The sequence below is a fragment of the Antedon bifida genome, chromosome 11, assembly GCF_963402885.1.
Source record: "Antedon bifida chromosome 11, ecAntBifi1.1, whole genome shotgun sequence".
NCBI classification, from domain to species: Eukaryota; Metazoa; Echinodermata; class Crinoidea; order Comatulida; family Antedonidae; genus Antedon; species Antedon bifida.
Window position 1 is genome coordinate 7060261 of NC_136236.1, and position 27855 is coordinate 7088115.

General features: G+C 34.4%; 1 protein-coding gene across 4 annotated transcripts; it reads left to right on the top strand.

The window, feature by feature from the left end:
• Positions 1 to 534: 534 nt before the first annotated feature.
• Positions 535 to 27823, top strand: LOC144856417 (ubiquitin-like modifier-activating enzyme 1). 4 transcript variants are annotated; one of them, XR_013614920.1, is made up of 25 exons: positions 834 to 985; positions 6322 to 6435; positions 7956 to 8017; positions 8827 to 8995; positions 9348 to 9482; positions 12444 to 12641; positions 12820 to 12903; positions 13214 to 13360; positions 14025 to 14171; positions 15058 to 15234; positions 15666 to 15773; positions 16447 to 16527; positions 17401 to 17556; positions 18367 to 18532; positions 19210 to 19471; positions 19648 to 19696; positions 20719 to 20865; positions 21296 to 21370; positions 21561 to 21696; positions 22659 to 22804; positions 23422 to 23514; positions 24205 to 24396; positions 25688 to 25887; positions 26034 to 27182; positions 27214 to 27823. XR_013614920.1 is itself a non-coding variant. In XM_078714424.1 (24 exons), the coding sequence occupies exons 2-24, from the start codon at positions 6322 to 6324 to the stop codon at positions 26167 to 26169; spliced, it is 3180 nt and encodes a 1059-aa protein (XP_078570550.1). In that variant the 5' UTR covers positions 535 to 687; the 3' UTR covers positions 26170 to 27823. The 4 variants fall into 4 exon arrangements, 3 of the variants coding, with proteins under 3 accessions (XP_078570550.1, XP_078570549.1, XP_078570551.1); XM_078714424.1 differs by lacking the exon at positions 834 to 985 and adding an exon at positions 535 to 687 and having other exon boundaries at positions 26034 to 27823; XM_078714423.1 differs by having other exon boundaries at positions 26034 to 27823.
• The last annotated feature ends 32 nt before the right edge of the window (positions 27824 to 27855 follow it).

The following is a 27855-nucleotide window of genomic DNA, read 5'->3' on the forward strand; positions in this document are numbered from 1 at the left end:
TATACTAATAAAAGATGTTTATAATAATTTAAATGCATACATATATGCAATATTGGGTATGGCATTTTTTCGTGTTGCACCACCATAACATAAACTTATGTCAATATTTCTATTTTTAATTGCGCCCTCTATGAATTGATGTAATTTTGAAAATGCCATAGCGCCCTCTATAATTTAGACACGCAAGATATCAATTTAATTACTGTATTCCATGATTATTCCAAGTTCTGAATAATAATTTTATAGGATATAATATCAATAATAATCAGATTGTCACTTCTACAGAGAAGTGATGTAACAAATATTATTTTCAAATTTTAATAAATAATTTTTCAATTTGAAACATTTCAGTTAATATTAAAAGTTAATACATTTATTGATAATTTTATTTATTATGTGCTACTCTCCTCTCGTCGTCGCGCTCTCTTCTCCTCCGCCGCCCCGATCATAATTATAATATTCTGCTAATATCATTCTTTCTGGCAATTTTTTTTTGTTTGAAATATTAAAATTCAATAATCATGCAATCTCCTTCCGGGTCTCACAGGTAAAAAAGTAGTCAACGGACGTAAAGCGACATACATAGCGACGGAAACATTGAATTTTTTGTATCATATTTCCTGGCGAGCAGCTAAATTCCATTGTGGAATTTTAGTGTAAATGTGCCATATTTTTTAAGTAGTTTTGGTAAGATTATTTTTAGATATTATTGGTTTAAATTGTTATTATTTGTATAGATATTGTGCAGAATGGGTCGCTAAAAGTACAAAGCCCTCGCGGAAATCGAGAGAGGGCTTCACATGTGTGCGGTCTCTGCTTGCTGCCTCTCGTGGAACGTTTTTTGTGTGATAGCAGACGTGAATCACAGAAAACTGTCTGCTATGATTTAACCTAATATTAGTAAAAATATTCTTCTCATTTCAACAATTCTGTAGCATAACATGATCAAGACTGATTTTAATGCAAAGATTGTGGATAAAATATGGTAAGAAGTTTTAAATAATGCAATGAAATCTAAAAAATACGTCATGCAAAATGTCAGGCCTTGCCCTTTCTTTGCTGCTGCATGGAATGCGTCCACCATTCGTTTTTTTCGCCGGTGACTTCTAATTTCTTGAAAATTGTTAGTTACCCAGTTGTCTTAGCCTTATAGTTAGTTCTGAATGAATATCGACTATTGTTGTTTATTATGTTCTGTTTTCTTTTGTTTGATAAAATAAAGCCATACAATTACAAATACAATTCCTTTGTTCAAAGTTTAAATAACTTCTCAACCACCATGCCTCATTTAATGAGTGAGACAGAATTCATTGCAAAATAAATTTAATGACAGTTATTCAATGCAATATTTATTGCAGATGATCTACAGTATAGACTAGACAGATGAAAAATGTTATCTTTTTTATGGCCTAAAGCCTAATTAAATTTTTTACAAAATCTTAATCATTCCCAGTGAACTTTTTAACCTGAATGAATTAAATATGTATTTATTATTTTGTATTGTTTGATTCTTGGATGGAAAACAACGAAGTACAAACAAACTTGTCCAGGCCGGATGAGAAATTCACCGGATGCACATGTACTGTACAGAGAGACCTGACGCCGATCACACATGTCTACTACACAGTAGATAGTCTTAAAAAATCCTTGCATGGCTGGCCCCATGTTTTATATTTGATTTTAATCATCAATTTTAAATGAATAAAAGATAAAACACCTACACGTATGATTAATTGAAAAAGATTGCCATTTTCATGGTTTTTTAAAATTGTAATAATATGCTAATGAATTCACAATTTGACAGACAGAAATCAGTGACCTTTTGCCAGTTTTGCAAAAGCAAATTTGACCTTAGCGTGTGTCACTGTGTGGGATAGTTTTTATCAACATAAGGGTGGTTATGATACAAACACTTTTAGGATCATTCCATGCCAACAAATATTCTGAAAATCATGACTGGGTATACCATCTCCGATTTCCTTGAAATTCTTCACATAATATGCAACTATATGTCTGACCATGGAGAAATAAGCTAACTTATTTCTCCATGGTCTGACGAACACACCAACAATTTCAGTTAGTTGGCGCCATTTGAAAATGTGTTGTCTGTGTGGCATTTTGATTCAGATGAGTTTGGTGTGTTCATGAGACAAAGTTGCATATTATGCTAGTTTTAAAGAAATCTAAGATGGTACCCAGCCATCCCATTTGTTAAGTTGACATGGAAATGACCCTTAGGTAAAACTTGCCCGAAAGCTGTTTTGCTTGAAATTTGAATACTTTTCTGTAAAGTTTTGTCTTAGCTCTCTAATTCAAGATAGAAATGACAGATGGTTGAAATTATTGAAATAATAGGAAATTGAGTTTGTTTCCTTTGCAAATGAAGTACATATTTAATATTGCTTGATGAGATTAAAAATGTTTTTTAATGTAATAATTGATAAATCATTTCCTTTCATCTGGACAATATTATCAAGATTTTTATTACACACAAAAAATTGTTGAACTAACACTTAACAGTTATGTGTTAGTAGAATCCCCTTCTGTAAAGTTGTGTTTCAGCTGGGTGGTGTAAACACTGTACATTATGTTCTTTCCTTGATTCATGGGTATCTGTAGGTCAAGGGTTATATCCTGTATAACAAGCTGGGTGTTGGATTTAATAAAGTAATGAATCCATTATTTTCTTAGTAAAGTAAACAACAACAAAAAATAGCAATTGCGCCCTCGTGTGTGTGGAGGGAATACTTTGTTCAATATAAATGGGTACTAGAGTTCATTAAGTATTTGGGGTCCACTATTTCAGAACCTATTTAGATTATCGAATGTAGGACAATACCACCCGGACCTTAAAAAAATGTTTGCGGAACGTTGATTTAAAATATCAGGTGATTTTCAAGTATCACAAGTCTTGGGAGGCAGGCAAGCAACATGGGGAACAACTACGAATACGAATAGAACTTTATTGCAATCAAACGAAAGATTGAAGTTTAACAAAAGCGTTTCACTCAGAAAAATAAAATGCAATATACAAATATAAAAGACATTCAGAAATGTAGAACATACAATCAAAAAATTAAAACAAAATTACAATTAAAAATCACTTATTATAAAAACAATAAATATAAAATTCAAATTGTTAAAGACATAGGCCTGCAGGATAAAAATTTAAAAGTATTAAAAATGTTTACAAATTTAAAAAATGTTAAAAACTTCAAAAATGTTCAATAATATTTACACACAAAGGTACGGAAGGTCGCGGAAACATAACACAAAATGTTTACCATTTTTGGAATAATCCGTGATTAATAATAAACGTTTTTGAACGGTTAGTTTTAACTCTAGGGATACAGAACTCACGGAGTCTTCTAAGATTATAAGCAGCAGAAGGAGCCTCCGGTAACAAATGATTCAATCTGTGACTGGGGTCTTTGATTTTAACAAAAAAATCCTTGCACAGTCGAACACGGCGGTCTTCTAAGGTAGAAAAACCAAGGAAGCTGCGGGCATCGGAATAAGTAGCATGCGGAAAAATACATTTAAAGGCCCTTCTCTGAATTTGTTCAAGTTGTTGATTCTGTTGCTTCGTAATATTTGATCCCCAAACTGGGGCCGCATATTCTAATATTGGTCTAATGATACTAGTATAAAATTGGACAAGTGCGGGGGCATCCAGGCCTGCCCTCCGCACCTGTTTGAGAAAGTACATTCTAGAATTACATTTACTAATCATTTGATCAATATGAGGTTGCCATGACAAATTATGAGAAATAATTACACCAAGAAGTTTAAATTCGTCAACACGTTCCAGATTACAATCTCCAACATGGAGTGGCTCAAAAGCAGTCTTTGACCTTTTACAACTAATTCTCATCTCTTTCGTTTTCTTAATATTAAGGTACATATTGTTATCCTTAGCCCACTGGACAGTTTCGTCAAGAGTGGTTTGGAGTACAGTTGCCCCATCGTTGCCGACGCGTTCATGGATGGAGGTGTCGTCCATGTATTTCATGCACGGCACCCCATCCAGAAGATCGTCGACAAAGATGATAAACAACATGGGCCCCAACCAGGATCCTTGGGGGATACCACCCTTGACGACTGTCCAAGGGGACAATTCATCGCCTAGTTTAACACGTTGTTTTCTATCACATAGAAAAGCATAGATCCAAGAGATTAGATGGTCTTCGACCCCTAAATTATACAACTTATCAATTAATATATTATGGTCAATTAAATCATAAGCCTTTTTGAAATCAAGCAATAATAATCTCATTTCATCTCCTTGGTCAGTAGCATTAAAGCATTCGGTTAACAAAAGTATAAGAGCGTCAGTGGTAGACACACCCTTAGAGCAACCAAATTGATTCAACTTGATTTTATCTTTAATTTGGACCCAAATCATTTCCCCTACGATCCCTTCAATAACTTTCATGGTGGTGGAAGTCAGCGAAATAGGACGCAAGTCATTCTCAAGAACCTTAGGTGGGTTAACCTTTGGAATGGGGATTATATCGGCTGACTTCCAAAGCATGGGGAGAACCCCTTCCCTTAAACTGGAGTTAACTATTGCACTTATTGGCTTGGAAAGGACATTGGCAAAATCACGTAGTACCCACGGAGGGATTCCGTCCGGGCCTGGGGCTTTATTACATTTCACAAGTTTAAGCTTAGACTCAATTGTCTCTGGCGTGATAATTAAATGGGGTGGTACTACAGTGTTACAATCATTGGTTTTTGGTTCAAGAGGTTTGAACTCAGAAGTCAGGGACTGGAAAAAACCACTAATTTTCGTGGTAAGATCGTATACGTTCCCGTTACATAATTCATTAGCCATAGTTTTAAAGTACTTAGTACCCTTTCCGAGATTAAGAAATTGTTTAATACCCCTCCACCAAGATTTAGAATCGGACGAGAATAACTGGGCAATACTATTACGATAAAAATCACCTCTCAAAGATTTAGCCATTCGGTTAGATAAGTTTCTAAGTTTCTTATATTCGGCAGACATGGGGTCAATTGCAAAAGCTGCTTGCCGTCTAGAAACGATACCTTTAAACGCATTATTTACCCATGGCTTATCTTTAAGAAGTCTTTTAATCGTTACTTGGGGGAAGTGTAAATTTAAGAGTTCAGAAATGTTCTTATGATACAGTTCAAACTGGTTACAGCATCCATCCATTCGATATAGATCTTGCCATCTAATGTTATTAATGTCGCGTTCGAAGTTTTCCTTGGCACCCGGTTTACAGCTACGTTTTGTATGGTAAGCGAAGACGTTAGGCGATTTAAATGTTCCTACGATTGGGGTGCATACGATGACGTTGTGATCAGACAGTCCTAAAGGTGATTCTTGTTGTATGCCATGGTGATATAAATTCATACCGTACCTGATCAAGCCCAGTAGTAACATTACAAATCGGCCTATTTCGGACTACATTTAATCTATAAAGAGGATGCTAAAATCATTATACACAGACACTAGTAATTGATGACACTGATCCTTATCCACACACTTTGCATTTTCTTTGTGACTAAAAGTACAAAGGATTTTGAATTATTAATTATTGGTTCCAATCTTGTTTGCTTTGTGTGACCACAACTTCCTTTTTCTGAATTTAATAGAAAGAAAAGTGTTCTGTTACTACTGTATTGTAACTATCAGCTGTAAAGAATATCCAAGTAGGCCTACCTGGTATAAAATAGTATAGTAGAAGGTTAAAGCAACATGCAAAGAAACTGGCAACACTACCACATAATGCTAGGCTTAGGATAATGAGCTCTTATCATTTCCTTATGTTCAGAATGAGCATCAGTGTTTTCCTTATTATGAAACTCCAAACAATTATAAGCGATGTAACAAATCATTGAAAACTACTAATACAGTAACTAATACAAAAAAGTCAAGTAATATTGTAGTTTGTCTATGAATTGACAAAATACAGCTCTTGGTCATATCTTTTTAATTGCTACAGTAGGCCTAACCTGTACTGTACAACCACTATACAGTAAATGTGTTATTGTATGTGTAATTTTCTTCTAACCATTTTTAATACCGGTTTGAGCCAATCTAATCCAGCAGATCTTTTTAGAAAAACCCACAGCTGGAGAACACAGTTGCGAACTTACCTTATCATAGTTGTACAATTAAACCACAAGTCTAAACAGACCCTTAGTTGAATTAAGAAACCATATGTCATTGTGCTAGTGTAGCCAACTGATTGGTTTCACCATGGTAATTACTCCTTGTTGTCATGGTTATTTTTAGCCGATTACAAACCGTCACTAATGACTAAGCAATTTCTTTGTCATGTTATTCAGATGTCATCTAGCGTTACTGAAGAACACTGCTCCGAGCCCCCTAGCAAAAAGTTGAAAGTTCAGACCGAGGCGGATACTAACAACGCCACAAATAATTCGCTTCCAACAACCAGTGTAAGTACGACTTGTTTTATTACTTTCCAAATTTTTTTTTTATTTATTTTTTTTTTATTTCAACCACATCCAACAGCGAAATTATAGGATGCCTTAAATAATATTATATAAATTTTATAGACGTAAACACAGTATAGTGTATAGTCAAATCTTGAATGACTATACCCTTTTTACATTTGCATAATAACTTGTGACAAGTTGAAACTAGGTTTGATCTCCCAATTTATTATCGTCATATACATGCATAGGCAAACCGTGAGACATCTCGCAGAAAGCATAGTTGCGCGCTATTTGATTGTTATGATTGGTCAGTTTTAATACCAGTGCAGACATTGCTGCTTGCAACTCGGGACATCTCTGAAAAATTAAACAGGCCTCTCATCGGTTTGTCTTCACACTATGCAACCATGGTTACAAGTTGTTACTTTTTGTAGTAGTGTGAAATGGTATAAGAGCGGCTATGTGTTAAGTTCGTACGAGTCCATCACATCAATGTCATGGTTTTAAACGTAACAAAAATGAGTATTGTTCAATGGTTAATTATCTCAGTCTGCTAGGGTGATTGTATTATTATTTGTCAAACACTATTGATATTGTTGCAAATTATATAAAACAAAATCAATATTTTAATGTATTAGAGGTTGTTTGAGTATCAAAAATAAAAGATGAATTTCACTATTTTAAACAAGATTGAGTTTGCTACAACATTGAAAGAAACATATAAATTGGCAGTCGCATTATTTTGTAATATTTTTGTAAAAATTTTAAAATAATTGATAAATGAGATTCAAAAGTATAGAAACACTTAAAGGATGTATTGTCCCCTGAAAAAAAATTATTGACATTTTCTTTGTTGAATATGCCATTTTAATGTCACAAAAATTATTTACCTGAAAAAAGTTATTTTAAGAGAAAAATAGTCAAATTAGCTGCCAGCCAATGGATTTTTGGTTGAATTTAACTGTTTATTTTTTCATTTAAAGTGAAAACAAAACATTTTGTTTTCGTTTTTTTTCTACATAATTGATTAACTTTATTAAAACTACAAAATAACTTATTCAAAGTTTAATATAATTTATCTTAATTAATCAATACATCTTTAATAAATACATAGTTCATATTTGTCTATAAGATCAGGAAATTTATTTGACAACCTAAAAAATGTATGAGGTAAAATAACACAAAAAATAACAATTTATAAAATAATTGTAAAGAGAGCCAAAAAGTTACTTCTGACTGAACAATTATTTAACTGAGTTGAAAAAAACATTTAAAGAAAGGCATAATTCTAGTATACCAGTTTTTGATTGAGGTGCTTAATAAATGTATTAAAAGTAGAACATTTATATTACAAGTTTAGGCTTTTATCGATCATTTGAACATACACATCAAGAGCAATAGCAAAATTGTCCTAAACTCTAAGTAATACTGTACTCAAGGTAGATTAGGCCAAATAAGGCTATTACTTACACATGGTATTATTTTAGATTTTTTTGTTAACATCTTTTTATTATTATTAGGTGGAAATGGCAAAAAATGGGGATCAGACGGAAATTGATGAAGGCCTATACTCAAGACAGCTGTAAGATCATTTTTTAACATTTTGAATTTATTAATTGTACTGATGAATATTCATGAACATGTTTACTGGTTCTGTCTCATGTGCCAAGGAAAATATATGTCGATGCACCATTTTACACACCCGACTGGTTTTTACAAGCTCCTCAAGCTGCTTGAAAATGATTCGTACTGCTCAGACAGAAACACTACAGCTCTGTGACGACATATGTGATGTGCCCATATATCTAGACATGATGATGTCATATCTCTACCATATTTGACCATATCACTACCATATTTGGGCACACACTTTTTTGTCAAACTAGTTTTTACGAGCTCCTCAAGCTGGTCACAAATGATCTACAGTGTATTCGTACTGCAGTACTGACATTACAAGTAGGACCTACTTTAGGAGCCCAAAAAGCTAGATTGCTTCAAACGCAAGGCTGACAAATGGTTCCTACTGTAGTATCCCCAAACTACATTTAAATTGTTAGAATATATCTGTACCCAGTGCACACATTCTACCAGCAGAGGTACTGTGTGACATGTGATTATAATCACTGATGAAACCAAGTATCTTCGTCTCTCAAAAAAATTATTTCATGATGAATAGCACCCTCTATAGTTGACTTTTTTGTTTGACTATAAGACAAGATGATTTGACCAAAATTAATTTTGTTTTAAATTTAAATTATGTTTTAATAGCGCAGTGTCAACTTTCGGTTTATAGCAGTCTTTTAAAAAATAAAAGATTTTATTTTACTCTGAAAAATTGACTTAATTCAAAGGTTTACTCATTCCTCAAGATTATTTCTTTTTTCTTTACAGATATGTACTTGGCCATGATGCCATGAAGCGCATGGGTCGGTCTGACGTTTTGATATCCGGAATGAAAGGTCTCGGTATAGAGATTGCAAAAAACGTTGTGTTATCTGGCGTCAAGTCCGTCACCATACACGATGAAGGTCTGGTCTGTATGGCCGATCTATCTTCACAAGTAAGACATTTCTTCCCCTCTTTCCTACCCGAAAATACTTTGTAGTCTAGTCCAAGTACACCGGAGGTCTTATGCAAATCGAACCACTAACACCAACACATAATTGAATTGAAAATGATATTTAATTTAATTTTATTATATTTATTCATTTAGCATCCATTCAATAGTACGTTTAAAATACATAACAAAGAAAGAATACAAACAAAAGGAATATTAAAATTGAATAAAACCAAAGTGAATGGATGCTATTTGCTATTTTGTCTGAATACATTGGATTCGCATGAATAACTTCACCTGGTGGAACAGATTTAGGCTTCACACTTAATTTTTGTTGCTATTAATATTATTACAGTTTTTTCTTCGCAAAGAAGACATCGGCAAGAAAAGGGCAGAAGTGACGTCTCCCCGTCTGGCCGAGTTAAATTCCTACGTGCCAGTATCGCACCATACCACTGCACTAAATGAGGCTTTTGTTAGTAATTTTCAGGTGAGAATTTAATCATACTGATAGTTTGAGTATGTTATGTACAAGTCTTCTTCCAATTAAACACCAGTTTTTGCCAATATATAGTGTTTGTATAGATTCTGATGAACACCATTTCATTTCTTTAATAATAAATAAGTAATTTCTGGAATGGAAAAATGAAAGTCCTTTTACAGTTTGGAGTTAGGCAATTTTGTAGTGAATCGCCTGCAGTACCTTGTTAAATGCATGACTATTGGTTTTACTTTTTATCAGTGCCACACACTGCCAAAAGTGATGTAACTTAAATCAAATGAGGAAAGAGTAAATCATAAAAAACCACAAACTGAGAAATAACTAATAGGTATCCCAATGAAGCGGATTTTCGTTAAGGCGATTTTAACACGTTCGTGAAATTTCAAAAAGTGACATGTCTTTGAAGTTAAAAATAAACTATTTCTTATGTAGCCATGTGAATAAAATTTATATGTCTAGAAAGATCTTGTTTAAGAGTTTATTTATATATATTTTTAATCTATGTTTATTAAATATTTTAATAGAAAACGCGAGTTAAAAAGAGGTACAAAAGCCGGCGAGCCGAAATCCGCGCGCTAAAAATAACTTCGGAAAACACCTACCCATTTTCAAAACACGATCGCTCGGCGACCATAATAGGTGGTGGAGTAATTTTTGTTGCATGTTATCAGGCTTTAAATACTCTTTATTTTGATATGTAAATCGGTTATTATTATTATGTACATCCGCCTCAAATGTCAATTTTTCCGATAAAAATTAAATGTTTGAGTCTTTCTCATTATCAAAATCTGGGGAATTTTGTATTGAATTGAAGCTAATTTATATTTCTGTTTGATAAACTACATTGTTTTATTTGTCTTTGCGTGGTCGTCGTGCGAAGAGACCAACAAGACCAACCACTTAAAAAAATAATCCCTATCGAAAATAAAAGTATTTACCATTTTCCTTGCAGGGGGGTTTCAGTTCTCAGCTTATTACTAAATTACCGACGCCCAGGCAATTTGCATGGTATGCATGTATTAGCGCGTTAAATTATGATTGGATACCCCCGCAGTGGACTGTTCCATTTTCGGAACAAGTCTTTACTGCACACACGAGGCATGGCGAAGAATGTCGCTTCTCGTGGAATATTTGCTTCGAAACGTCAATTTTACCTATTTATTAAAGTACTTAATAAGTGGAGTATTTATCAAGCTACTATATAAAGCAAGTACGTTAGGAATAAATGTACCGAAGGAATTTAAGAAGCTTTAAATTTGCTATGCAGCGGCCGTAACCCATTCTATGTAGGCGGCCGAAAGGCGCTTTTGACAGGGTTGCCGTTATATGTATACGCTGTATCATGGCCTAAACTTGATTCCGTATTTCAATATAAAGTGCACCTTACGTTTAGAATATTTGAAAAGGAAATAAAATTAAACATACTAATATATACTATTGAAGTAATTACTTAGTTAAATTTGAAATTCGTCTGCTTTGCTCCCGATATTTCTTCGGCAGAATTTATATTAGTGGTGTTAGGCTTTAGGCCTATAAACTTAACTTGTAGGCGCGGCCGAGTTTACGCCCGGAATGGAATCGAACGCATAATAAGCAAGGGCTTAATTCTAATTTTTAGCGGTTCGAAAATCAATTAAAATAATATTTATGATTATAATTAAAAATTTAAATTCTAGAATTATAAAAAAATGTATACTTACGAAAAATAATATTTAAAAAAAAAGAAACAATAGCCACACAGTTTTTTAACACAATATATATTTTTTTACATTTTAACATTTTTTAACAATATTTATGTTGTATTTCAGAAATACCTACCCGTCAATATAAATAATCTTACTAAAATACATATTACATTCTATGCAATGCAAAAAAAAAGAAGTCAATTCATACACTGGTTCAAAAGTTACGAATCATTTAAAGACAGGAACTTTTTGGGCATTTTTGAGACATTTGGAAAAAATTAGCGCAAAAAGCCCTAAGACTAATTTTGGAGGCCGATATCTCAAAAAAAAATTTTGAGGACCCCCCCAAAAAAAATAGTCTTGTACAACTCTGTGGTATCTATGGGTTTAGCAAAAATTAGAACTTTCAAGTTATTAATATAAAAGTTATAACCCTTCAAAAATGGTTCCAAATATAATTGGAAAAAATGCCATTTTTCAACCAAAAATCATTGTTTTTTGGCAACTTCAACGGACGATAACTTTTGAATGGATAATCCGATTTCAATCATTTAAATTGCAAAAGTTTATGTTCAGTAAGTTCCTTTTGATTAACTGAAAGAAAAAGTACCATCATTAATTTGAAATTTTACATTGGGATACCTATAACTAATAACTGACATTGTGAATTATTATAAATCAATATTAAAACAAAAATTAACAATATAATAATCCCATAATCTTGTTGCATACTTTTGTTAAAATATGAGATGCTTGGCAAATTGGTTATTATTGCTCCAGAGCTACATACATCATTGCTTCCCAAAGGTCATGGTTTGTCTACAAACATTTGGCCTAAGACATCCTCTGTGGGTGAAATCAATTATTGCAGGCGACGATTGAACTGTACACTGCATAGTCTGTTGGGGGTATTTTGTTAGCTGCATCATCACATTTCTATGTTTATGTGCTGCACTGTGTTTTTATTAGTATTATTGCGGTATTGCTAAACTGCACAAACCAAGCGCAAACCTCAAAAAACCCTGCACAAACCTCCCCCAAATGGCTTATTATTGGTTCTATCATGACCAGGACTATCATTACAGGTAATTTATGAAAATAAAATTATGAAATTGCTGTACATTGGCTTTTTTTTGGGCGAAAAACATAGTTTTATGGGTAAAATGTCAGATTTTACAGTGTAAATCGCACAAACCTAAATAGCAAAAACTAAAACCTAATAGCAATACCCGTATTATTGTCAACATTTTGTCATTTGTTTCAGGTTGTCGTGTTGACAAATTCAACATTAGAGACCCAGCTTGCCTTGGGTGAATTTTGTCACTCTAAGGGTATTCATGTTATCGTAGCAGACACAAGAGGCTTATTTGGTCAGATCTTCTGTGATTTTGGCAAAGAATTTGTTGTCGTGGACACCACTGGAGAACAGCCAATTAGCAACATGGTTTCATCGGTTACTAAGGTACGCCATCCCAAAATGCATTTGCTATTTTTCAAATAAATGTAGATGAAAAAAAAAACTTTATGGACTGATTGACTCACTCTAACTGCTAAAATTTGTTTAAAATTATTTTTCTTGTTTTAAAATGTTTAATAAATACTGAAAATACTGAAATGGGTTATTTTATTTACGATTTTAGGACAAGGATGGAATTGTGATGTGTTTAGACGAGACCAGGCATGGCTTAGAATCTGGAGATTATGTCACATTTGCAGAAGTTCAAGTAAGTATAAATATGTTTTTCTTTTTTAAAATTTGATCCCAGCAAATGCGTGTTTGGTTAAATTCAACCATTTTTTTGTCATTTTATAACTGAAAACATTTTTTCCCTGTTTTTTTTTTTTTTCTGTGGAAGGGATTAACTTGATTAAAACTACAAAATAACCTATTAAAAGTCCAATTTAATTAATTGGGGCAATACATCTTTAATTTGTGATGTGATGCACCTCAGTTGACCCTCAATTTATCCACTATATACTCTGTGATCTTGATCACAATTCTGGTCTCAACAATATTTACATTTTATTATGTAGGGTATGGTTGAACTAAATCAGTGCCAACCGCGTAAGATAAAGGTGCTTGGTCCGTACTCGTTCAGTATTGGCAATACAACAAACATGTCAAATTACACTAGAGGAGGTATTGTCACTCAAGTGAAGATGCCGACGAAAGTCTCATTTGTAAGTAAAAATACTTGTTTCTACTTCATCCTACTTTCTCAATATGGTGACTATTGTTGTAATTGTGTAGTTAAAAATAGCAGGCTATACCAATGTGTCTAGTTTATTTTCATTTATTTGTTCAACAAAAAAACGTCTGGGGCTTCTAAAGAGTCAATGAAGCTCGGGAGCCAGAAGTCCCTCAGCTTAAAATTTATGACATGATATACAGGTCAAAAGTTAAAATTCATAAAAGTGAATAAATAAAAAGCTATACATACTTGTTAAAAATTAAACAAATATGACTTAAATTTACATAAAAAGTTATTGTTTATTATAGATTCAGACCAGTATACTGTACAGAAAGATTATGTATAGTTATTGTTTATTATTTCAAATTATTCTGCTGCAGTAACTACATTATGTTACTGCAGTAACATTATTTGAGTGTGTTTCAAAGTATTTTATCAGGCAGTCACTGCACTAACAGTTAGTATTATTATCCTTTAAAAGCTTACTAAATAATTGCATAGATAGCTTAAAAAGTAAACAAAAAGGTAGTTACTGAATGAAAATCAGCCCTAACTTCTAACCATTGAATAGCCTTATAGGATGAAAGAATAATGTAATGTTGTGTACAAAAATTCACATTGACTTAATAAACCTTTTTTTTCTTTGGATCTAGAAATCTATAAAACAGTCTCTCGATGAACCAGAGTTTTTGCTAACAGACTTTGGCAAGTTCGACCGCCCAGGTCAACTTCACATAGGTTTTCAAGCCCTGCATGAATTCATCAAAACAAAAAGTGCTATTCCAAGACCTCGAAATAAAGTAAGTAAAAATGTCCCTTTATTAGGTCAACAGTATATTTAAAATTATTTTATTTAATTTAAAAGCAACATTATTTTTAGCACTAATGTCAACACGAACTCAATGCAACTTAACTGTGTCGACAAAAGCTATCCAAGCCACTGAAAGGCGCGCAAAAAATGTAGATGTATGCTGAAAGGAACTGAGCGCAACTGAAACCATTTAATTTACGTACACATGCAGTAAGGGTAACCGCGACCAGTAGCAATAAGTTTGATGTTAACATAGCGCTCGCACATACTTTAACTACGAATCATGTTGTGCACGCGTTATGGTAACCGACTACCGACCATAATTACAATCAGTTTTAGACATCAGTGCTCGCTCACTGGTTCTTTCAGTTCCGTTCAGTTGCTCGAAAAATGAAGAGCTCTTGCACAACTAGTTCCTTTCAGTAATTGCGTGTTGGATGTTCGACTACTGATCTTGAGATCAAGGTTCGAATCTAACTCTCACCACATTGCTTGTATCCTTAGACAAGATACTTTACTCTCTCCACCCAGGTGTATAAATGGGAACCCGGTTAGATCAAGACACAACCTTGCGCTGATTACTAGTTGCATTATAGTAGTATGTTTCCATACGTGTTTGATTCAAAATGACTGGGGTAATAATGTTCAGCACTTAGAGGTTTCACAACATTAGGCGCTACATAAATCCAGGATATTATTAATAATATTACTTTAGTTTCTACAGTAGAACCTTGCTTTGCGAATCCATCCAAATCCTATTCATGTGACATCCATATAAATAGACACTTGGGTACTCAAGGTGTCTCCTTAATACAAGTTCTACTGATGCTAAACATATTATTGTAAATATTCTTCAAAACAACTTATCTCAACAGGAGGATGCAGCTGCCATGGTTGCCATAGCAAAGGAAATAAACAGCAAAGCAGCAGAAGGTGCTAAACAAGAGTCTGTTGATGAGAGTCTAATTACACAATTAGCCTACAATGCTACAGGCGATATATGCCCGATGCAAGCCTTCATTGGTGGCGCCACTGCGCAAGAAGTTCTCAAGGTTAGTACAATAACTACATTCAGTTTTTTTTTTCATTTATTCTCTAAAGTTTGATGAGATATTATAATTAATATTAAATTTCATACACGTACAACGGCAAGCACAAACTCACCAATTACAGGATGGATACATTATTTTATAATTTATCATACTTATAAACTAAATCTCATTTGAGGAGTGGAGTTAAAAAGAGTTGTTAGTTACCACCCTGGTACTAGGTCAGGATTGAACCCTAGACCTTTGAATTGGAAGGCAAGCACGTTAACCACCAAGCTATAGTTGTGAGTTGCAACCCTGGCACTAGGTCAGGATTGAACCCTAGACCTTGGAATTGAAGGCAAGCATGTTAATCACCAAGCTACAGCTCCACTACTCCATTTAGAAAGTGCTTTCAGGGTGAATAAATGATCATGTTTTAATTGATTCGGTAGGCATGTAGCGGTAAATTTAACCCTATAAAACAGTGGATGTACTTTGATGCTTTGGAATGCCACCAGGAAGACGGAACTGACCATCTAACTGAGCAAGAATGTCAACCAGTAAGTAGGCCTAGTGAATTAGCTTCCATCAATTTGATACTTGATAATGGGGTTGTCCAAGGCTGTATCACAAGACATTGTGTTTTCTAGTAGACACAAGGAAACGTACTATAGAGTGACTAAACCTCTATGAAATTTGTCATGTAAAAGGTTAATGGCATAGGTTTCCACGTATGGCGTAAGACTGGTGTGTTTTACACCGCTATCAAAAGCTTATCAAAGTTAATCAAATTTACTCCAGTCTACTTTTAAAGCTGTAAAAGATAGATGAATACATTACACTTCTGTTTTTAACGCCGTTCACTAATGCCGTTCGTGTGAACATCTTGATAGCTTCTGAATGAATATTCCTCTGGGAATATAGCTGGCTAAAGCCGCGGCGCGAAAACTGTTTACAGTTTTGACATATTGAGTTGGAAATAACTAGACTTTGTTATCAATTTACTCCACTTTAACCTTTAAAAGATAAGATGAGTACATTGCACTTCTGTGTTTAACGGCATTCACTAATTAATGAACGCCATTCATGTGAACGCCATTCATGTGAACGCCATTCATGTGAACGCCATTCATGTGAATGCCATTCATGTCTTGTGCCATATGTGTGAACATGGTCTACCATGTTTCGATTTGTTCCTTATTTTAATAATTTGTAAATATGTGTTTTCTACAGAAAGGTAGCCGGTATGATGGACAGATTGCTGTGTTTGGTGACAGTTTTCAAAGGAAGCTAGAAAGTTTGAAATACTTTATTGTAAGTTATGATATTGAATGACAATTTTTATCATCATTATCATCCCATTATATTCCCAATTACTCCACTCAATTCATTGACAAAGACATACAGGTCACATGAGCTAAAACAAATGATGGACTATGTGTTTGTCCTTAGACAATTGTTTAACTGGACACTACTGTAAAACCAGTGCACATAACTATCATCCCATATATTCCCAATTTCTCCTCTCAATTCATTGACAAAGATACATACCAGGTCACATGAGCTAAAAAAAATGATAGACTATGTGTTTGTCCCTGGACAATTGATGAACTGGACACTACTGTAAAACCAGAAACTTTTGTGCACATAATAGTTTCTCCAATCACTGAAATTTTAAAAAGTTTAATGCCGCAAATAATTTTTATTGAATACGCAAAATACAGTGCTACAAGTACTTTCCAGAACATGCGGGCCTACAACTGATAAACTGACTGGTTTGTTTGCTTTATCGCGTACTGTGGGTATAGACAAAGGACGACGCATTCTTATTGTTAAGTGACAATACAGTACCGTATAATAATGTCTTGGCATTAGAATTGGGTCAAACAAGTTACTATACAATAGCTTTAACACGAAGGTCACACATATGATGGTTGACATGATTTTGTTATTAATTTTACTATAATACGTTTTACAGAGTACATGCATTGTAACACCATGATAGATTGACGCGATCTTGTTACAGTATTTATTTTTACTTTGTTTTTCAAATTCGCAAATGGTTTCTGGTTTTACAGCATGTATATTTTTAGCACCCTCAGTTTATTTTTTGATAGAAATTCTGAAATAATTTTGTTTTTATAGAATACTTGAACATTTTAAAAGTGATTTTTTTTGTGTATGTAGGTTGGTGCTGGTGCTATAGGTTGTGAGCTATTAAAGAGTTTCTCAATGGTTGGCGTAGGCTGTAGTCCAGAGGGGAGAGTAACAGTTACTGACATGGACATTATAGAAAAGTCTAACCTAAACAGACAGTTCTTGTTCCGACCTCATGATGTATCTGTAAGTATGCTATTAAGAGGAAACATACAACAAAGTGTCCCTATAATAGAGTGTCCTTTAAATCAAGGCTGATTGCCCTTTTTTCAGCCTAATCGAGATGTCCCAGAGGTGAAGTACTACTGTTTTTATTTTCTTGAATATAATGAAATATTATGTTCTTTACTCTGTTGGACAACCCCCCCAAGTATTGGAGCTATAGCAGTTTCCATTCCAATCCAAAAATGAAATCCTGACCTCTTGAGGCGGTTCAATCCTGGCATTTTGCCAGATTTCAAGTCTGACCTTTTGCCAGATTTCAATTCTGACCTTTTACCAGATTTCAATCCTAACCTTTTTCCAGAGTTCAATCCTGACCTTTTTCCAGAGTTCAATCCTGACCTTTTTCCAGAGTTCAATCCTGACCTTTTGCCAGGATTCAGTCCTGACCTTTTTAACCAGATTTCAGTCATGACCTTTTGCCAGAGTTCAATCCTGACCTTTTGCCAGATTTCAATCATGACCTTCCTCCAGGGTTCAATCATGACCTTTTTAGCCAGATTTCAGTCATGACCTCTTGCCAGGGTTCAATCGTGACCTTTTGACAGGGTTCAATACTGACCTTTTGATAGGGTTCAATACTAACCTTTTGCCTGGTTTCAATTCTGAAGTTATTTTGACTTTGAATGATGGCTAAAATTTGTCTACAGTAAAAGGCCAATAAGCATGACATTTGGCAAAGTTACCATGGTTAAAGCCCAGTGTGAACAAGAGCTTAAAAAGACATTAAGACAAAAATTGTTTTTACTAACTGAATTCATTATCTTTTTATAGAAACCCAAGTCTGATTGTGCCGCTAATGCTGCTAAGAAGATGAATCCATCCTTTAATATTATCTCTCACCTAAACCGAGTTGGTCCCGAAACTGAACACGTTTATAACGACGATTTCTTTGAGAGCTTAGATGGTGTAGCCAATGCATTGGATAATGTAGATGCCAGTAAGTTACTGTTACTAACGTTTACATCCATTTTTTATCTTATGTCCCAGCACAAAGAGCTCTATCCGAATCAATGTCAAGAGACCAAGAGAACGATGACCCAAAACCAGCTAATACGAAAAGAAAAATAAATAAAATAAAGTCTATGCACACTTTGTCCAATATTCGCTCTGATTGGAGAAGTCTTGTTAAGTGCACTATAGGCCACATTAAAGATGTATTGTCCCCCTCAAAAATAATGTTTACAATTCTTTTTGTTGAATATGCCATTTTAATGTCGCATAATAGTTTTACCAAAAATTGGATCCAAACAAAATTTATTTACCTGAAAAAACTGTAATTTAAAGCAAAAAATGGTCAAATTGGCTGCCAGCCAATGGATTTTTAGTTAAATTTAACCATTTATTATGTTCTTTTATAAATGAAAACATCATTTGTTTTCGTTTTTTTGCTAAGGATTTATTAAAACTACAAAATAAATAAAATTCAAAGTCTGATTTAATTTTCATTTTTCATGTTTTTGGGAGACAATACATCTTTAAATAAAATATTAAATGTTAGCATTTGCATCTCCTCTGTTTTTATCATTTTCATTCAGAACAAAAGTATAGAAATGTGTATAGTATGTAGTTCTGTATGTAAAACTGCAATATAATAATACAAATATCTTTGGATAGGGTTGTACATGGACCGGAGGTGTGTATTCTACCGAAAATCCCTCTTGGAATCCGGAACTTTAGGAACAAAAGGCAACGTCCAAGTTGTGTTGCCCTCATTGACAGAGTCATATGCATCATCGCAAGATCCTCCAGAGAAGTCAATCCCGATATGCACGCTAAAAAACTTTCCCAACGCCATTGAGCACACGCTTCAGTGGGCACGCGATGAATTTGAAGGACTATTTAAAAATCCATATGATAATGCATTAATGTATATTACGTAAGTAAAAAATAAGCGCTTTTTATTATTTTGTGATCATTACTGTACCGACAAGAGTCATTTATCCACAGTGAATTTTTTTTTAAATAATTCTTTTTTTTAAAACCAAAACAACAGTAGAAACAAATCTGCAACTTACTTTTTTACTATATACAAACAATGTTCTTATATTTTAGAGATCCGAAGTTTATAGAAAGAACAATGAAGTTACCAGGAATGCAGCCTGTAAGTTGTATTATTTTTCATACAGTATAAAGTTTTCATGAATCCTAGATAATGGAGAGAGACCTTCGAATATGGCCAGATACAGTATTATTGTTATATTAATATTACTATAAATGAATAAAATTTAAGACATTTACCCAAAAAAAATGTTTCTTGCCTAATAATAACAATACAATTTATCAAATCCATACTGTTTTTTTTCAAATATGTCAAAAATTTGTTTTCACATCCAACCTATCCTAAATTAAGATTATTATTATAACACACCTGATTGTATTCTTAAATTTTGATTTGATTTGATTTTTGGTTAATTACGCATCACATGTCATTAGGATTAGTGAGCGGTCTTTTTGTAAACATTTTGAGAATTTTTGCCCTGCCGATCAATCGATCGTTCGAAACTCAACCTATATTGTGACGTCTGTAACTATTCTACTCCCCATCTAAAGTTGGAGCACTGCTTTTTGTAATGGCATAGTTTCCCGGTCCAGCCTTCGTCTGATTTACAGTTGTATAAATTGAATAAAAGTTTATTTTTTAACAGTAGGTGTGTTATAAAACAATGTCATAGTTTCCCAGTCCAGCCTTCGTCGATGATTTACAGTAGATAAATTGAATAAAAGTTTATTTTATAACAGTAGATGTGTTATAAAACAAATAATGAATGTTCTATTTAACTCCGTTAACATGCTTGCCTTCCAATCATAGGGTCCGGGGTGCAATCCTGACCTAGTGCCAGGGTTGTTAACTCATGACTCGTTCAACTCCACTCACTCCCTAAACCTCAAATGAGACTTAGTATACGATAAATTGTTAAATAGTTTATCCATCCTGTAATTGCCAAGTTACTCGCTGCTGTATGGATATGAAATAAATATATAAATAATACAAGAACACTCGACAGCTCCTTATTAAACAGAGCAATCTTTCAACTCATAAAATATTCTCACCATCAAACTCATAAACATTCTTCATTATTTTTATAATGTTTTCTAACATTATTTTTATTTTATACTTCACAGCTGGATACATTGGATAGTGTGAAGAAAGCCTTACTAGATGAACGTCCCAATGACTTTAAGGATTGTGTACAGTGGGCTAGAAAATATTGGCAAGCACAATATCACAACCAAATTGCACAACTGCTGTACAACTTTCCTGCTGACCAGGTATATAGCATCATTTAGCTTCTTTTTCTTCGATAAAATGTTTGATTTTTTTATGACAGCAACAGCTGAAAATGACAGTGACATAATGAGCTGCACTGAACATGCTCGACATTAGATGGCGGAGCTGCGCCATTTTTATCCTCACAAAATAAAGTACAAGTGTAATTTTTCGGTGACCTAAAGGTCCATATTCTAGGTCCAAAATGTTCTTCAGCTCCAACCATGGCGGGGCTGAGGTACTGGATGATCTTCTAATTGCTTCATTATGTCACTAATATAGGGTGGGGGCCGGAATTTTAGGCTGCGAAATAAAATGTATGCAGAATGCTGTTTTGGAACTTTGGTACTACCATTTGTTTCTAAGAGACAAATTTCACTCTCTTAGATTTAATTTAAGTTTTATTTATATATTTTTTTTTTTATTACACAGGTGACAAGTTCTGGCGCACCATTCTGGTCCGGACCAAAAAGATGTCCACATCCTCTTAATTTTGACTTTGATAATGTAAGTTAATGGGTTTTACAATCGAGTAAAAGCTAGAAAAATACTAATTTGTGGTCTAATACTATATATTTCATGGAACATCAAATAGAAATAGATTTCTAAAAACGAGCTTATTTCTTGTCCATTTTTAGCTAACTAAAGAATAACAATGGGTTTGTTAGTATATTAATATAATAAATAATCCCTTTAGGAAATGCATATGGATTATGTGTGTGCAGCAGCGAACCTAAAAGCTGAGGTGTACGGCGTCAAGGGAAGCAGAGACAGGTCTTGCATTCAGAATATTATCAGCGAGATGACTATACCACCGTTTGTTCCCAAGTCAGGTAGGAAAAATGTGGCATATCAAATACTATTTGTAGGAATTATACCTCCCACCAAGTTTGTAGACCCATTATATCATTGAGATGAAAGCCACTGTTTGTTCCCTAGTAAACTAAAAATACAGCTAGCTACATTGTGGTTTTTGACTCGTTCCTCGTACAACTTTGTAGAACCATTAAAATCTTATCAATGATTACTACTTCATTTATATGTAGCTAGCGACATAATCACTGTTAAGACAGTGGAACCGTAATACCTTGCCATATTAACATCAAGGGCTCGAGGCTCATTCGCTCCATGGTGGTAAAACCTCGTCTTCTCGGATAAGGACTATAAACCGTAGGTCCAGTGTACACATGTGGCTCATGTGCACTAAAGAACCTAGTACATCTTTCGAGACAAGTAGGGGGTTACCCATACACTGTTTAGGGTCACCCTCTATAAATAAGGTGTAATAAATAATAAAATAAATAATAAATAAATTGCTTGGAGAACCTTTAACGATTAAAAATAATTGTAGACACGTGATTTCATCATATTAATGCATTGTTTATCTCCTAGGGAACTAACATTATATCTGGTGACATCTTAGTTTTCCCTAACCCCCAATTAAGAAACTTACCATTATGATCATTTTCAAATTACAATAGAACCGCTCCTTTTGGACAGCCCTATTAAGGGAACCGAGAAACTAATAAAGGAAAATAAAGAAAAAAAAACCCCCCTATTATGTGCGACACCTAACATAACTAAGTGTCCCGTTAATAATGGTGTCCCCTAAATAGAGGTTGGCCGTAGTAGTAGTGTTAAAATTGTTAAGTTTCTTGGGGAAGTGTAGCCAAGCCCTTTTCAGAGGAGACTCCTTTTAGGACACTTTGGGACAGGAATTTCAGCTTTAGTGGCATACACTCCAAGCACAGTATGCAGCTTTCAAATGCATTATTCAATTTCTTGCTATTTTCAGGGATAAAAATTGATGTGACTGAAGCTGATGCCGAGGCTTCGGCCCAAGCCTCGGTAGAAGATGACAAATTGGAAACGGTTATGAAGAATCTAGCAGAACCTGGAACGTTTAGTAACCTTAAACTTACACCACTAGACTTTGAAAAGGTTTGTATATGCGTATTTCCTTATTTTTTTTTAAAAGTCTCTTTCCATTTACAGTAGAACCTTCATTTGATGTTCCCTGGGTTTACGTACCCATAATGACCGATGATGTCATCATTTTTAGTAATTGAATACATAGTGTCTTATTTTCTTACATTGAGGGCGCAATAACAACAAAGCCATGGCTGTAAGTAATGTTGGCAAATACGGCAGCATTTTTTAGCTACTGTATGTATTCGAGGAAAATTTCAGGTCAACCTAAATTTTATGAATCACATGATTTACGTACATCTTTCAGACCCACACCATATAGGAGAGAAGAATTTGGTATCGGTGGTAAACATAAAAAAACAATCCAATCTGCTAGCCTATGCTAAAGCACTGCTGTCAAACAAACAAAAAACATAAAAAAACAATCACTTTAAACACCATGAAGTTGTGATCGTAAATAAATATCAACAACGAAACATAAAGTATAAATTATATGCACATTCTGATCCCTCTTGAAAAGTATTTATTGAGGATTAATTTACAATTAGCAAAAAAAATTGATGAATTTTATCTGTTTTTATTTTATCAACATCCAATTGTTTTAACCTCACCAATGTTTCTTATCTTAGGACGACGATACAAATTTTCACATGGATTTTATTGTGGCTGCCTCAAATTTACGAGCTGAAAACTATGAAATTCCTCCAGCAGATAGACATAAGGTAAAGGACTCACTATCTACTATTCTATGGAATTTATATATGTATTGTACAGGATGTTGGACTTGTGTTCGAACCCAATGCTCACAGCATTGCTTGTGTCCTTGAGCAAAGCACTTTACTTACATTTGTCTCTCCACCCAGGTGTACAAATGAGTAGTTGGTAAGGTCAAAACACAACTGCCGGATTACTATTACTTACTTTTATTATCACCGATCATATTAGGGCTTTATTTTTCATTTGATCATCTCGCAGTGCAATTTACCAGCTCATTTATTTGAATATTTTAAGGGCTCGAATTTTTTTTATTTGAGTTAATTGACCACTGAGCTAGTTCATTGTAAGTTCTACTAGTCCACTGGCTTACAATGTGAGTGGCATTAAAATATACTTAAAACTGTAGTAGTAATAATAATAATACGAATTTGTAATGCGCCAATTCCAGCAGTAAGTTATCAAGGGCGCAGTGTATGAGAGAGCTCAATTTGAAAGAAAAAGATGAGTTTTCAAGGCAGAACGTGGTGTCACTAAGCACTCGAGGTAAACTAGCCTAGAGCTAAACAGAGCCCTGCAGATACATGGATCTCTGAATCACAATCCAAGATTCACTCACTTTCTTTTATTTTTGTTTAATAAAATGACGATGAATGTGATTTCCACTATTAACAATGCTGAATATCTGCTTTTAACAGAGTAAACTAATTGCCGGAAAGATTATTCCAGCTATTGCAACGACTACTGCGATGGTGGTCGGGTTAGTGTGCTTGGAACTGTACAAGATGGTTAATGGTAACAAGAAGTTGGAAAGCTACAAGAATGGCTTTGCCAACCTAGCTCTTCCACTCTTTGCATTCTCTGAACCAATTTCAGCACCAAAGCAAGAGGTGAGTACTTCGTTCAAGCATTTTATCTTACTAACTTTATTATGGAAGTATAAAGAAAATGTAGTCATCTATGCAGTGGCTTAATCGGTTGGGGCCTAAGAGCTTGTTTAGAACCTTCCAGCTGCATACTTTGCTGTCTATCCATTGGCTTAATCAGTGGAGGTCCAAGAGCTTGTTTAGAACCTTCCAGCTGCATACTTTGCTGTCTATCCATTGGCTTAATCAGTGGAGGTCCAAGAGCTTGTTTAGAACCTTTCAGCTGCATACTTTTCTGTCTATCCATTGGCTTAATCAGTGGAGGTCCAAGAGCTTGTTTAGAACCTTCCGCATACTTTGCTGTCTATCCATTGGCTTAATCAGTGGAGGTCCAAGAGCTTGTTTAGAACCTTCCAGCTGCATACTTTGCTGTCTATCCATTGGCTTAATCAGTGGAGGTCCAAGAGCTTGTATAGAAAGCTTCTATTGACACGTCTTTGCACATTTTGCAACATCTATCCAGTGGCTTACTCAGTGGAGGTCCAATAGCTTGTTTAGAGGGCATCTATTAGCATGTCTTCACACGCTTTGTGGCTTAATGAGGAGGTCCAATAGCTTGTTTAGAGAACTTCCATTGGCACCTCTTCCAGCTGCATACTTTGCTGTCTATCCATTGGCTTAATCAGGGGAGGTCCAAGAGCTTGTATAGAGAGTTTCCATTGGCACGCTTTGCCATATCTATCCAGTGGCTTAATCAGGGGAGGTCCAAGAGCTTGTATAGAGAGTTTCCATTGGCACGCTTTGCCATATCTATCCAGTGGCTTACTCAGTGGAGGTCCAAGAGCTTGTATAGAAAGCTTCTATTGACACGTCTTTGCACATTTTGCAACATCTATCCAGTGGCTTACTCAGTGGAGGTCCAATAGCTTGTTTAGAGGGCATCTATTAGCATGTCTTCACACGCTTTGTGGCTTAATGAGGAGGTCCAATAGCTTGTTTAGAGAACTTCCATTGGCACCTCTTCCAGCTGCATACTTTGCTGTCTATCCATTGGCTTAATCAGGGGAGGTCCAAGAGCTTGTATAGAGAGTTTCCATTGGCACGCTTTGCCATATCTATCCAGTGGCTTAATCAGGGGAGGTCCAAGAGCTTGTATAGAGAGTTTCCATTGGCACGCTTTGCCATATCTATCCAGTGGCTTAATCAGTGGAGGTCCAAGAGCTTGTTTAGGAAGCTTTGATTGGCACGTCTTTGTATGCTTTGCCACATCTCTCCAGTGGCTTAATCAGTGCAGCTTTTCTTTTGTTTTTTTTAGTATTATGACAAATCATTCACACTGTGGGATCGCTTTGAAATAGACGGTAGAAAAGAAGGTGGAGAGATGACACTGCAACAACTTATGGACTACTTTAAAGATGAAGAAAAACTCGAAATAACAATGTTATCTCAGGGAGTTTGTATGATCTATTCATTCTTCATGTCACCAGCAAAACGAAAGGACCGTCTTGGAATGAAGTAAGTATTTATTAATTTTATGTTTTTGTTTATATTTTGTGTGTCTGCAGTTTAAATTGGAATAAACTGTAATATGTTTTGATATTGCCACTTTATGACAACATAACTACTATAAATAAACATTTTAATTGTGTTTCTATTTTTAGAATTTCTGATGTAGTTGCAAAAGTATCAAAGAAGAAAATCCCAAAACATGTACGACATCTGGTTCTGGAACTATGTTGCAACGATACAGACGAAGAAGATGTTGAGGTCCCATATGTACGCTACACGTTCCGTTAATCTTGAGTAAACTTAACTGTGTTCAGACGCAATGCGTTATTCATGACTAAGGTTTCTAGCAGTGAAATACATTTTATTGTAAAATCTAGGTAGATATTTCAAGTAGTGTTTCAAGTAATGAACGAAGTAGTGCATTATGTCATGTTTTAGGGTCAATGACCTTTGCATGTACAGCAAGATTGACAGAAATGCGATATGTTTTAAAAGTCTATCAATAAGATTTAACACCTAGCTTTATTTAATCTTGAATAACATATTGTGTCTGAACAAAGCTTAGTCGTGAACTGAGAATGTACAAACGTTTCCTACCCTTGCACGCTTTTCTAGAAAACAAGAATGAAAACACAAGTTTAGATTTATCTTATGAGATAAAGCTACTTTTTGCTTGTGCTGATACGTAGTGTAAGTGAGGAAGTCCTAGAAATCATATGTTTGTTGTATACAACATGTAAAACTCCACAATCCCTCATTTCGTTTGTGTTATTTATTTTTGCATTCATTCATGATTATTTTAGAAATCAAATAAAACAATTCTAAGTCTGAGTATAAACCTGGGGTAATTTTCCAGATATGATCTGTAATATTCTAATGTTAATCTTGATTATTCTTCTGAAATTTTATTTAAGCTGGATAGAAAATGTATAATATTATACTGAAATATGCCATCTATAATTAGCCATACAATAATTAAGGGTGTTACTAAAATTAGGACATTTTTATCGGGTTTAATTCAGTTCATTGTATGAGATGTGTTACTTGTGTCGACCTGCTTGAGAGATATTTCACACAGTCCTGTCTTCATTATTCACACAATACTTTAATAATATTAAGAATGTTTTGTAATTCTAGTGCTAGACCATGTATACATAATGGATAATTAGTGCTATGAGTAAAAATATAAAGAAATATTGATGAAAACCGCCTACAAAACTGATGGCTTTGCTATGTATAGACATCTAGCTAGGTACAGTATATTGCATATGATTGACATCTAGGCATTATACTGTGGTAGTGTCTGACACTATTTATAGACATCTGGCTGAGTCTGATGCTATTTATAGATATCTAGCCGTTATATAGACTGTGGCCGTGTATAATGTTATTTATAGACATCTAGCCCTTATATAGACTGTGGCAGTGTCTGATGCTATTTATAGATATCTAGCAAAGTATTGCAGCTGATACCTTGGCTATTTACAGACATCTAGCCATTATATAGACTGTGGCAGTGTTTGATGTTATTTATAGACATCTAGCCATTATATCGACTGTGGCAGTGTCTGATGCTATTTATAGATATCTAGCAAAGTATTGCAACTGATACCTTGGCTATTTATAGACATCTAGGCATTCGTCGTGTCTTTTGCTATTTTTAGACATCTAGCCAGCTATATTGCAGCTGGTATCTTGAGCTATTTATAAACATCTAGACATACTGTGTCCTGTCTGATGCTTTTAATAGACATCTAGGCAGGTATATTGCAGCTGATCCTTACTATTTATAGACATCTAGCATTAGACTGCGGCCGTGTCTAGGTCAGCTAATTAGATTGCGAGAGTAATGTCTGGCATAGCTATTTATATACTTCAATACCGATGCTCTTTGTCAATGTGTGTCTGCTTTGTCCTGTATTAAAATGAATTGTTGAAAATGTGTGCGTTTACGTCTATTGTTTTTGCGGAGTT